Source organism: Mus musculus, chromosome 2, assembly GCF_000001635.26.
Source record: "Mus musculus strain C57BL/6J chromosome 2, GRCm38.p6 C57BL/6J".
Classification (NCBI taxonomy): domain Eukaryota; kingdom Metazoa; phylum Chordata; class Mammalia; order Rodentia; family Muridae; genus Mus; species Mus musculus.
Window position 1 is genome coordinate 181,696,014 of NC_000068.7, and position 12,624 is coordinate 181,708,637.

Consider the following 12,624-nt stretch of genomic DNA (forward strand, 5'->3'; position numbering starts at 1 on the left):
CCTGGGAACTGGTCACCAGCAAGTAAGAGCCTTCTGGACCACAGTTTTGATCTCTTCCTCCCTCCTGTTCTCTGTTTCATGCAGAGCTAGTGGGAGCCCCCATGCAGGAGCAGACAATTGTCTATCTCTCTGCAGCTTCCACCTCTGTGCAGCCTGATGGAGAGGGGCTGGAAAGGAGGACAAGTACTGGGAGCCAAGAGGCCAAGAGGCCACAGGTTCTGCAAAGAACCAGTGCTGTGGAGAGGAGGAAGATGAGCAGCCCAGAAATGAGGGGCTTTTTCAGAGTCCAGTGGTCAGAATGGGATGGGTAGCTTCCTTCCTGTGTCTGGTGGATGAGTGGGCACAGGAGGCTGTTTCCGGTGAAAGGGAGTGGGAGGGTTTTCTGTCCCACCATCCAGGGATCTTGGAGAGAGCACCCCATTTTCAACCTGTTGGTCATCTGGGCACAACTGGACTCTCTAAAGGCCAGTTTTGGCTTTGCACTCATTTCCCCCTCCCAGAATGCCACCCCAGTCCTCAGATGGAATGACCCTAACTTTGGAGACAGCCCAGATTTCCGGGGGTGCTGGTGTTTAGGCAGGCTCATCCCTGTGCTTTTCCACACTAGTAACCTCCCACATCTAATGGCACTGAAGGGCACCACTTGCAGGCTGTTGGGAGAAAGGAGTGCCCACCCACCAACATCTCCTTGCTTCTGTGGCTGTGGCTGAAGGAGAGGCAGCATCCATGTTTGTCTTTTCCTGTGGGGGCCCAGGGGGAAAAGAGGGGAAATACCAGAGAACCCTTGGAAGAGAACTTTATATGAGAGGGTGGGGAGCTGCTGTAACCGTAGGGTCTCTGAACGCCAAGGTCTCAGTCATCGGGGGAAGATGTTGCCATCTACCTCCTCTTCCAGGATTGTCTCAACACGCCTCCGCTGCAGAGAGAGAGGCTGGAGCCAATGTGTGGCGAGGCACGGAACCCTCCCACCCGTCTCCGGGGTTCCCCACACCTCGTGTCGGTCCAGAGGATCAGGGATCTTTGTGGGCTTCAGTTGGGGTGGTAGGAACAGTTCCAGTCGGATGGCAGCGCGCGCGGAGCTCTGCTTCTGGATCAGCAAAGAGATTTCCTCTGCCTGGGAACCAAGTTTACTGAGCAACCCTGCGAGCATGCTAGAGGAGTACCCTCCCTCCACCCGCAGGGTAGGCCCTCTTTAGAAGATGCACTGGGTCCTCTCCCTTCTTCCTACCCGCATTCGGGTGTAGCGCAACCGCAGGGTATGGACTCGGCCCCGGGCTTCCGCGGCCTTAATAAGGCCCAGAAACCGATTTTGATGCTCAGATGGTAGATTTAATGCCTGTGACCAGGTGCGCGGGTCAGGCATGTCGTAGGGTAACTCCACCGACTCGCGTGGAAACATGGAGGCCACCTTGCCTATGTCGTCAAGAAAGTCGCCAAAGAGCAGGTGGCGTTGGCGTAGTGTAGGGGACAAGGCTACCAGCCTCTGCTTAGTCAATGCCCAGCCTGTCTTCGGAGGGTCTGTAGTCCTCGGGCCCTTCCTGTGCTTCTCTCCAGCTCCAGCTCCAGCTCCAGCTCCAGCTCCAGCTCCAGATGCACTGTTTTTGTCCCGCTCCCGTGCACCCTTTACTCCCAGGGTCGGCATGCTCCGGTCTGTGGAAGAAAAGGGGATGTCCAGCCACGTAGGGGAAAACTATGGCTCCAGTTCTGTATCTATGGGACTTCCTGTAGCCACCTAACTCATATTCCTAAACTGGTAGCTGACCCTGTGCATATCTGCAGTAGGCCATGACTTTCTGATCCTCTCCACTTTTAGGAGTATACCCAATTTAGGACTATAAAACCCGACGACGGATTGTACTACCTGCTATTGTTGCTCCACAATCCACATCACTATGGTCATGGGTCATTCAGCGTTCCCTAACTCTGTAGCATCAGAGACTGGTCTGATCCTGTTCCCTGATCCCTAGTCTTTGGTTGGGGTAGGGCTAAGGGCATGAACCTTCATGATACCTTGGGCAGAGGACCTCATCTTGTGTTTGTATTTACACATGTCTGTCGGAGTGTGTATGTGAATGGTGTAGGTATATTTGAATTTGGATCTGTGTGTACATATGTACACAGGGAAGACAAGCCTCTGTTCTCCTGGCCTATCTCCTTATGGGCAAAGATGTGGGAGGCAGAACCCATGGAAGAAGAGACAAAAGAAGAATGGCTCAGAGAGGGAAAGGAAACCAACCCTAGCAACCATTCTCAACCTAGTTGAAGCTCCTGACTTCCTGTGGGTGAGAAGTAGAGACATGGTTGAGTGCTCTTCCCTAAATTTGTCTAACCACTTGCCCACCTACCAGCTCAACATCTAGGCCTCCCCATCCCAGGCCCTCACACCCTCATACTTTCTGCCGTTTCGGTGGGAAGTCTTTGGCCTTAGTGACTATGTTGCCTAGCAACCTGAAGCCCCGCCCTCACCCCAATAAGCCCCAATGCAAGCATTAAGGTGCAGGGATTAGGGTCATGCGTGTGTTGTATCCTGCCTCAGGTCTTCTCCCATGTTTCCTTTGAGGTGACTCTGAGTCTCAGATTCACTGTCCCGATTTTGGGGGCTGGGTTTTGGCTGTAGATGCTCTTTGGAGCTAGCTTTCTGGGCATAGCTCCTACAAAATACCTTTGTGGCTAAGGCCCACCGTAAGCCCTTGTAGGAACTCAGAACCCCCTTTCATCAACTCTGGAGTAAGTTTGGGATCTCAGGGGTCTAGAGGTTTACCAAAATGAGACTTAAATCTTGCTACCTAAGTTTTGCTAAACCCTGTCTCTAAACTTGGATGGCAGGCCTTAGAGTTCTATAATCTACAGTGCACTCAATTTAGTGATTTAAAAAAAATAACTACAGTAGTTTAATATTTATTTATTTATTTATTTATTTAGAAACAGGGTTTCTCTGTGTAGCTTTGGCTATCCTGGAAATCTATCTGTAGACCAAGCTGGCCTTGAACTCAGTGATCTACCTGCTTCTGCTTCCAGAGTGCTGGGATTAAAGGTGTGCATTGTTGGAGTCTGCCAAAAGACTCTCACTCACAAAGACCACAGAGACTGACATCTCTGTAAACTGCAAGAGGGTTTTTTTTTTTTAAAGCTTTTTGTTTATTTTTTTTAAATGAGTTTTGTATCCTGCAACTTTATTGTAAGTGTTCATTACATCCAATAGTTTTCCAGCAGACTAAGTAGGATCTTTTAAGTAAAGAATTGTGCCATCTGGATGAACCTAGGCCTCCCCGCACATATGTAGCAGATGTGCAGCTTGGTTTTTGTGTGAGTCCCAAACAACTGGAGTGGGGCTATCCTAAAAGCTGTTGCCTATATGTGGGATATATTCTTCTAGCTAGGCTGCCTTATCTGGCCTTAGTGGAAGAGGAAGAACTCAGTCTTGATGAGACTTTAAGTGCCAAGGCGGGGGTGGGGTGGGGTGGGGGACCCAGGATGTCCCCACCAGCTCAGAGAAGGAGAGGGGAGTGGAGGAAGGATTGTAGGAAGGAATGACCAGGAAGGGGGCAGTGAGTGGGATGTAAAGTGAATAAGCAAAACACAAATTATTTTTTAAAGTATTTTTTTAAAAAAAATTGTGCTCCCCCCCCAAAAAAAAGCTGGGTGTGGTGGCACACTCCTTTAATCCCAGCACTCAGGAGGCAGAGGCAGGCAGATTTCTGAGTTCGAGGCCAGCCTGGTCTACAGAGTGAACAGCCACGCTATAGATAGAAACCCTGTCTTGAAAAACCAAAAAAATAAAAAAATAAACAAAATAAATTAAAAAACTTAAAAAATTGTTCCATCTATAAAAAAAAAGGATAGTTTGATTTCTTACTTCCCTACTTTATCCCCTTTATCTTTCTCTTGTATACTCTTGTATACTTTAGCTAAGATTTTGAGCACCATATCAAATAAGAGAAGGGGAGTAGGGGGCTGGTGAGATGGCTCAGTGGGTAAGGGCACCCGACTGCTCTTCCGAAGGTCCGAAGTTCAAATCCCAGCAACCACATGGTGGCTCACAACCACCCGTAATGAGATCTGGTGCCCTCTTCCGGTGTATCTGAAGACAACTACAGTGTACTTACATATAATAAATAAATAAATCTAAAAAAAAAAAAAAAAAAAAAAAAAAAGAAAAGGGGAGTAGTTGGGTAGCAGTGGTTCACACCTTTAATCCCAGCACTCAGGAGGGAGAGGCAGGAAGACTCCACATCTATACACCTCAGTGAACTTCTATACAGTTAGAATAGCTATTTGAAATAGAAACTGTAGCTTCACATTAGATTTTACTCTTTTGATATTGCATATATTTTTATGTATGTATCCACCACCAAACCTGAAAAACAATTAGCTTTATATCCTCTTTTATAACTTGTGTCCCTTACTTGTATTTAGTTCTTTATCTTCTAATATTTAGCCTTTCTTGTTTTCTTTTTTACAACATATTGTACTATAGCCATAAGTACATCTGTTTACATACACACACACACACACACACACACACACACACACACACACACACACACACACACACATTGGACAAATTCTACACATGAATAAGTGTTTTCTTAAAAATCAGGAAAGACACATGGCTACCCATTCATTCCATCTTTTTTTTTTTTTTTCTTCTTTTCGAGACAGGGTTTCTCTGTGTAGCTATGACTGCCCTGGAACTTATTTTGCAGACCAGGCTGGCCTGGAACTCACAGAGATCTTCCTGCCTCTCCCTCCTGAGTGCTGGGATTAAAGGTGTGAGCCACTGCTACCCAACTACTCCCTTTTTCTTATTTGATATGGTGCTCAAAATCTTAGCTAAAGTAAGTATACAAGAGTATACAAGAGAAAGATAAAGGGGATAAAATAGGGAAGTAAGAAATCAAACTATCCTTTTTTTTTATAGATGCCACAATTTTTTAAGTTTTTAAATTTATTTTATTTATTATTTTTTATTTTTTTGGTTTTTCAAGACAGGGTTTCTATCTATAGCGTGGCTGTTCACTCTGTAGACCAGGCTGGCCTCGAACTCAGAAATCTGCCTGCCTCTGCCTCCTGAGTGCTGGGATTGAAGGAGTGTGCCACCACGCCCAGCTTTTTTTGGGGGGGGGGGAGCACAATTTTTAAAAAAAAATACTTTAAAAAATAATTTGTGTTTTGCTTATTCACTTTACATCCCACTCACTGCCCCCTTCCTGGTCATTCCTTCCTACAATCCTTCCTCCACTCCCCTCTCCTTCTCTGAGCTGGTGGGGACATCCTGGGTCCCCCACCCCACCCCACCCCCGCCTTGGCACTTAAAGTCTCATCAAGACTGAGTTCTTCCTCTTCCACTAAGGCCAGATAAGGCAGCCTAGCTAGAAGAATATATCCCACATATAGGCAACAGCTTTTAGGATAGCCCCACTCCAGTTGTTTGGGACTCACACAAAAACCAAGCTGCACATCTGCTACATATGTGCGGGGAGGCCTAGGTTCATCCAGATGGCACAATTCTTTACTTAAAAGATCCTACTTAGTCTGCTGGAAAACTATTGGATGTAATGAACACTTACAATAAAGTTGCAGGATACAAAACTCATAAAAAAATAAACAAAAAGCAGTAGGGGCTACAGAAATGGCTCAGTAGTTAAGAGCACTGGCTGCTTTTCCAAAGGAACCTGGGACCTGGGTTCAATTCCCAGCACCCACATGGCAATTTATAACCATCTATAACTCCAGCTCTAGGGGATCTGACACCCTCTTTGGGCTTCCATGGGCACCAGGCATGCACACAGTGCACAGGGATACATGCAGGCAAAGCACCCACATACATAACAAAATAATAAAAAATAAAACAAAGCATTTGTATCACCAGAGTTTTCTTGGAGAAAAAATCAGGAGAAATAATTCATTCAAAATAACTCCAAACGTTAAGTATTTAGGAATATATCTAGCCAAAGCAGTAAAGCCCTTGACAACAAATACGTTCAGATATTGAAATAGCGAGCCAGAGAAATGACTCTGTGATTAAGGACAGTGTGATGGTTTGTATGGCTTGGCCTAGGGAGTGGCACTGTTAGGGGGTGTGGCCTTGTTGGAGTAGGTGTGTCACCATGGGTGTGGGCTTTAAGACCCTAAACTAGTCTTCTCTTAGTGGCCTTCAGATGAAGATGTAAAACTCTCAGGACAATGCCATGCTCCCACCTTGATGGACTAAACCTCTGAACCTGTAAGCCAGCCCCAATTAAATGCTGTCCTTATAATACTTGCCTTGGTCATGGCATCTGTTTACAGCAGTAAAACCCTGAGATAGACATGGACTGCTCCTCTGGAGGACCTTGGTTCAATCCCTAGCAACCACATGGAACTCAGTTCCAAGGAATCTGACAACTTCTTCTGGCCTCAGCGAGCAATACATGCATGTGGTGTGCAAAGGCATATATGCAAGCAAAACAACCATTCACAAAAATAAATAATAAAAAAAATAACAGAAAAGAGAAATCACAAAAGATAATAGATTACAGAAAGACATCCACACTTCTGGATTGATAGAATTAATATTGTGAGCATGGCTATACTACCAAAATTAATTTCAGATTTAATGTGATACCTATTAAAATTCTGATATATTTTACAGATTTAGAAAAAAGCAATACAAGAATTCATGTGGAACCACAAAGACCACGAATAAACAAAGCAATTCTAAGGCATAAGAACACTATAGGCAGTATTATAGTACCTGACTTCAAATTGTAGTGATAAGGATAGTCTGGTACTGGCACGAAAACTATGCAGGCAAATCAACTGAATGGAATAGGGGACCTGAAATACAATGATATAGCTGTGCTGACTTAATTTTTGACAAAGGAGGCAAAAACATACACTGGAGAGAAAGTAGACTAGCCCACAAATGGCGCTGGCAAAGCTGGATTTCTACCTGCAGAAGAGTAAAAAGGTTCTTCACCTCATACAAAAGATCTTAATCTAAAACTTGAAATATTGGGGTAGCCATGAACTTTCTAAATAGAATACCAACAACATGAGAACTAACTTTAAGAATCAACAGACGAGACTCCATGAAAATAGAAAGTTACCGTACAGAAAAGGGAAAACAATCAGCAGAGCAGACAGCGCACAGAATGGGAGGAAGTCAGGCGGCTGATACTCAGGATTTATAAAGAATTACTAGGCAGTGGCGGTACCCTCCTCTAATCACAGCAGAGGCAGGCAGAGCTGTATGAGTTCAAGGCAGGACTGGTCTGCAGAGTGAGTTTCAGGACAGTGGAAAAAAACTAAAAACAAAAAACACATTAAATGCTAAAGAAAAAACTATCAGTCAACAAATGGGCAAGTGATTTGAATGGACAGTTTAAAAAATAAACACAAATGTTTGGTAACTATTTAAATACTTAAATATTTAAATACTATTTTAGAAAGTATTTAATATTCTTAGTTATCATTGAAATGCATATAAAGCTACCTTGGGGTACCTCTTCCTGCCAGTCAGAATGGCTATCTTCAACTTATCTAACAACAATGGTTGGAGGGGATATGGAGAGAAAAGAATTGTTATTGACTTTTGGTGTGGGCAAATTAACATAGCCATTGTGGAAATCAGTTTCCAGATTTCACAAATAATTAAAATTATAACTATCATATGCCTTAGCTATTTTACCCCTGGGTAGAGAACTCCATACCCTACCATAGACATATTTGCATGTCCTTGTCTATATATTAAAAGTCACTATATTAATGAATTGGAATCAAACTAGTTGTCCATCAATAGATGAACACATAATGAAGGATTGGTGTACATATATAAACTAAAGTACTCTTCCATATTTAAGAAATATAATTTCCACATATGCAGGCAAAACACCCATACACAAAATATTCACAAAATTTGTGGGAAAGTTGATAAACTTGAATGTAAAAAAAAAATCCATGTTTTTTCTTCCCATGCTGAGGTCATGAGCTTCGGCTTTTTCTCTAACTTGCTCTTCATTTATTCTTTACTCTAACCTGGGTTCAGCTATGTGGCTGGCTTCCTCTCCTTGTTCCTGGGGCGAATCTCCCCTTTATTCTATCCTGAGTTTAGCTAACAAGTGGCTTACATCTGTCTCCTCGGCATTCCAGCTCAAATTTCCTGTGCCTTTCACTATTTCCCAGAATTCTCTCTATCCCTGCTGGATGTTTCACCTCCTATTTCCTGCCTCAGCTTATTGGCCATAAAATTTTTTATTGACAGGTGATGCTTATAAGAAATTTAGTCTAGGGTTGGCAAGATGGCTCAGTGGATAAGAGCACTGACTGCTCTTCCAAAGGTCCTGAGTTCAAATCCCAGCAACCACATGGTGGCTCACAACCACCCGTAATGAGATATGATGCCCTCTTCTGGTGTGTCTGAAGACAGCCACAGTATACTTATGTATAACAATAAATAAAATTTTTGAGCTGGAGCAAGCAGGGACTGAGCAAGTGGAATTGACCGGAGGGAGCAGGGCCGACGGGAGCAAGTAGAGGTCCTAAATTCAATTCCCAACAACCACACGAAGGCTCACAACCATCTGTACAGCTACAGTGTACTCATATACATAAAATAAATGAATAAATCTTTTTTTAAAAAAGAAATTCTAGGGCTGGTGAGATGGCTCAGTGGGTAAGAGCACCCGACTGGTCTTCCGAAGTCAGGAGTTCAAATCCCAGCAACCACATGGTGGCTCACAACCATCTGTAACAAGATCTGACTCCCTCTTCTGGAGTGTCTGAAGACAGCTACAGTGTACTTACATATAATCAATAAATAAATCTTTTTTTTTTTTTTGTATTTATTTATTACATGTAAGTACACTGTAGCTGTCCTCAGACACTCCAGAACATCTCATTACAGATGGTTGTGAGCCACCACGTGGTTGCTGGGATTTGAACTCAGGACCTTCCGAAGAGCAGTCGGGTGCTCTTACCCCCTGAGCCGTCTCTCCAGCCCATAAATAAATCTTAAAAAAAAAAGAAATTCTCTCTATACTTGAATGTATGATTAAATTATATGTAGTGTGTAAGTAAAGTGAGGTCACCAAATCTCAGAAAGAAAAATTCTCTTGTAATTCACTTTTTAATTCTATAATTTACTCATATTAAATCATTAATCACTTTTCATATGATTATCCCACATAAATTAGGCTAATGAAGTTAATGTATTAAGTCCACAATCTGTTAATGAGTGTGATAATTTCAGTGCCCGTGTTTAAGTCTCTCCTTCATTCCTACATGGACCGGTGATGGCTACTGGAGTTTGGAACCTGAGCACCTGTAGGTGGACCATCTTTTCACTTGTAGGTAGCACATCTGGGCTGACAGGTGGGTCTCTGTTACTTGCAGGTGGGCATGTTATGGCTGAAAGTTGGCCCTCAGCTAAGCTTTTAGACTTTCTTCAGGAAGATATTAACTGTTTCCACTGTTTTTGGAAGCTTGCTCTGGCTTTTGGTTGAAGGTCCATTTATGACTCTACAACACCCAGTCCCCAAGTTTGCCTTCTCAACCCCACAGCTGAGTGGGATGAAGATTCTCTTCCAATTCCCAAACATTTGCATTCCAAAGCACCCCCAAGAAGCCTTTTCTGGTTCCTTCTTCCCTGTGTAGGTCTTTGGGGGTGACAGCTGGACTCGGGCTGTTTAGGAGGAAGGTCCTGGTCTCGGAAAAAACAGAATTGGGGAGGCTCACCAGCAGGCCACCTCCTCAGAGCAGACTTCCTGGATATATAATACTCAATTGGGAATGCCACTGTTCCTATGGCTTCATTGTTTAAGACAGAGTCCTGGACCTTCTCACCCTCCCAGGGCCTATGCTAGGGAGACATGTGTGTGAGGGGTTTTCCAGTTCCCATGGAGGGATGAAATAAGGTCACACAGGGAGCAAGAGAAAATTATGTTTTAGGAAGGGACTATAACTTTTCCTCTGCCTTTGTGGGGTTGGAAAACTGTAAGGCTCTTGAAGCACAGCACCTTCCAGTGATCCTTCTGCTGATTAATTGATGAGAGTGTCAACAACCGAGAGGTTGTGGGTTATAGGTACAGAAGAGCATAAGTTCTCTTGGGCTAACTTGATAGTCATTCCTTGTTACCTCTGTGTCTGACCGAACAGCTTTGTGACTAACAGGTGAAACCGTTTGGAAAATATTAACAGACAACTAACTTCCACCCACCCTAAAGCTAAGACTGCCATTAAGATAGCATCTGAGGTGTTTCCCTGTTTTGCTGTAACTGCCTGTGTGATATTCCTATCATTTGAAAAGTGCCTGATTTATGACTTTTTTTTTTTTTTTTTTTGGTTTTGTTACTATAGAAATTTCACGAAACTGTTATTGGTTGGGACATGGAATTTTGGGCAACATAAATCTGTACTCCTGAGTCCTAGTCGCTCATACAGTGTAAACTACATCCCATTCCGTTTGAGGTTAGAGCTGAGCTTTTGCATGGGCGGTTACAGTACCACATGTGGGACCCCAAGATGGGAAGAGTCACCTGCCTTAGAACTAGGTACCAATGTGGAAACCTTTGTGTGTCCAAACCATTGACATTATTTCTTCAGGTAGATTTTGGTGAGTTCTTTCTGAGGCTCAGAGCTTCTTTGGTTTGGCCAATAATTCATTTATTATTTATTCTGAATTGGTTGTTTAGGATCTTACTTGTTCGATTTTTTCAAAGCATTTGGTTTAAGATTTCCATATTTTTATTTTTCGAGAATTTAATACACATATAATGAATTTTTATAAGTCTACCTCCTATTTCCTCTAACTCCTCACTCTCCTTTTAAAACTCACCAAGTCCACTCAGTGTTGCCAGTATGTTCATGTGGGTGTACTGCCATCTACTGGCTACCATTTAGGGGTGGCAACCCCAAAGAAAACAACTTTTTTGGGGGGGTTTGTTTTGTTTTGTTTTTTTTTTTTTGTTTTGTTTTTTGTTTTTTCGAGACAGGGTTTCTCTGTGTAGCCCTGGCTGTCCTGGAACTCACTTTGTAGACCAGACTGGCCTCGAACTCAGAAATCTGCCTGCCTCTGCCTCCCAAGTGCTGGGATTAAAGGCATGTGCCACCACTGCCCGGCCCAAAAACAACTCTTTTCCTTAGTGACAGCTAGTTAACTCAGAAGTTCTCAACATCCAACGACCCTTATCCACTATATCAGATAGTTATATTACAATTCATAACAGCAGCAAAATGACAGTTATGAAGTAGCAATGACATAATCGTATGGGAGGTGCCTCGGCATCAGGAAGGCAGAGAACTGCTGCTCCAGGCTACCCATTTTGTTTGCTTGCTTTGAAAGCATTTTGGTTTCCAACCACTTTTTTGTTTGTTTTCAGACCTCTGGTAATTTGTTAGCATTCAGTCTGTTTTCCCCTGGGCACTCCTTCCATATCAGTTTAATGAAGGGAGGAAGTGTTGAAGAAAACCAGATTCCAACTGGCTTTATGCTTTGTAAATATATTAATTGAACTTGCAAGTGTTAATAAAAGGGTGTAGGGAAAAAAGCAGGCCAGTGCTGGCACTTTAACCCCAGCACTCAGCAGGCAGAGGCACTCTGATCTCTGTGGGTTTGAAGCCAGCCTGGTTTTTCATAGGAGTTCTAGGCCAGCCAAGGCTATATAGTGAGACTTTGTCACAAACAAACAAACAAACAAACAAATGCATCACCACCACCACCACCACCACCACCACCAGGAAACCCCAAAATAAATAAGTAGAAATTAATTTTAAAATAATTTTGTTGTGTCAAAACTAAAGTTAAATTTCTAGAACAACTCCTTTCTTTTATCTACCTTTCTCTGACCTTTCCTGTTAAGGAAAATATTATTATGGGTAGAGAGAAAAGAGCTCCCATGTTATATTAAAAATTCCCATTTCTGCTAGGTGTGGTGGCAGACACCTTTAACTCCAGTACTTAGGAGGGAGAGGCGGGTGGATCCTGAGTTCCAGGTCAGCCGGGGCTACAAAATAAGACCCTGTCTTAAAAAAATTCCTGGAGACTAGAGAGATGACTGAGAGTTTCAGAACATAAACTTTTCTTTATGTGAGGAACTGAGTTTGGTTCCCATCACCCAGGTTGAATGGTTTACAACTGTCTGTAACTCCAGTTTTAGGTAATCTGAAGCCTCTGACTTTGAGAGCACCTGCACTCATGTATACATACCTATACACAGACACAAACATATCATAATTAAAAGTAAACCTTAAAAAATATTCCCTTTGTGGAGCTGGAGAGATGGTTTAGTGGTCAAGAGCACTGGCTGCTCTTCCAGAACACTCAGGTTTGGCTCCTAGCATCTATATGGTAGCTTACAAGTGTCTATAACTTCAGTGATAGGGAATCCAATGCTCTCTTCTGGTTTCTGTAGGCACCAGACACACAGGGTACACAGACAAACCCACAAAAAATAAAGAAGTTACATTTGTAAAAACTATTTTCCTTCTGGAAGCCCACTCACACACTTAGGTATACTTTCTTTCTCTGCCCCTCTTCTTAAATTTTGAAGTCTATTCTATTTAGTTTTTTAAAGTATGCTTTCCTTTTTCTTTCTCTTCCCTGTGTCTCTCTGTATTTCTGTGCCTGTATCTCTCTGTCTCTGC

General features: G+C 43.1%; 1 protein-coding gene across 10 annotated transcripts; it reads right to left on the reverse strand.

The window, feature by feature from the left end:
• Positions 1–779: 779 nt before the first annotated feature.
• Lkaaear1 (LKAAEAR motif containing 1 (IKAAEAR murine motif)) lies at positions 780–2,429 on the reverse strand. 10 transcript variants are annotated; one of them, XM_006500655.2, is made up of 4 exons: positions 1,862–2,400; positions 1,229–1,650; positions 992–1,114; positions 780–916 (listed from the first exon to the last, which is right to left on the reverse strand). In XM_006500655.2, exons 1-4 carry the CDS (start codon positions 1,905–1,907, stop codon positions 857–859), a joined length of 651 nt encoding a protein of 216 aa, XP_006500718.1. In that variant the 5' UTR covers positions 1,908–2,400; the 3' UTR covers positions 780–856. The 10 variants fall into 10 exon arrangements, with proteins under 10 accessions (XP_006500718.1, XP_006500717.1, XP_006500720.1 ...); XM_006500654.1 differs by having other exon boundaries at positions 780–931; positions 1,862–2,379; XM_006500657.2 differs by lacking the exon at positions 1,862–2,400 and adding an exon at positions 1,763–1,834.
• Between the last annotated feature and the right edge of the window lie 10,195 nt (positions 2,430–12,624).

What these genes read in the sequence shown, in the direction of transcription:
- Lkaaear1 (XM_030251704.1), bottom strand. Translation starts at nt 1,907, where the DNA reads ATGACCCATGACCATAGTGATGTGGATTGTGGAGCAACAATAGCAG. An exon ending in TTGTGGAGCAACAATAGCAG is followed by an intron (nt 1,651 to 1,861) that starts GTAGTACAATCC and finishes TTTCTTCCACAG; the next exon opens with ACCGGAGCATGCCGACCCTG. An exon ending in TGCGCTACACCCGAATGCGG is followed by an intron (nt 1,115 to 1,228) that starts GTAGGAAGAAGG and finishes CTTGGTTCCCAG; the next exon opens with GCAGAGGAAATCTCTTTGCT.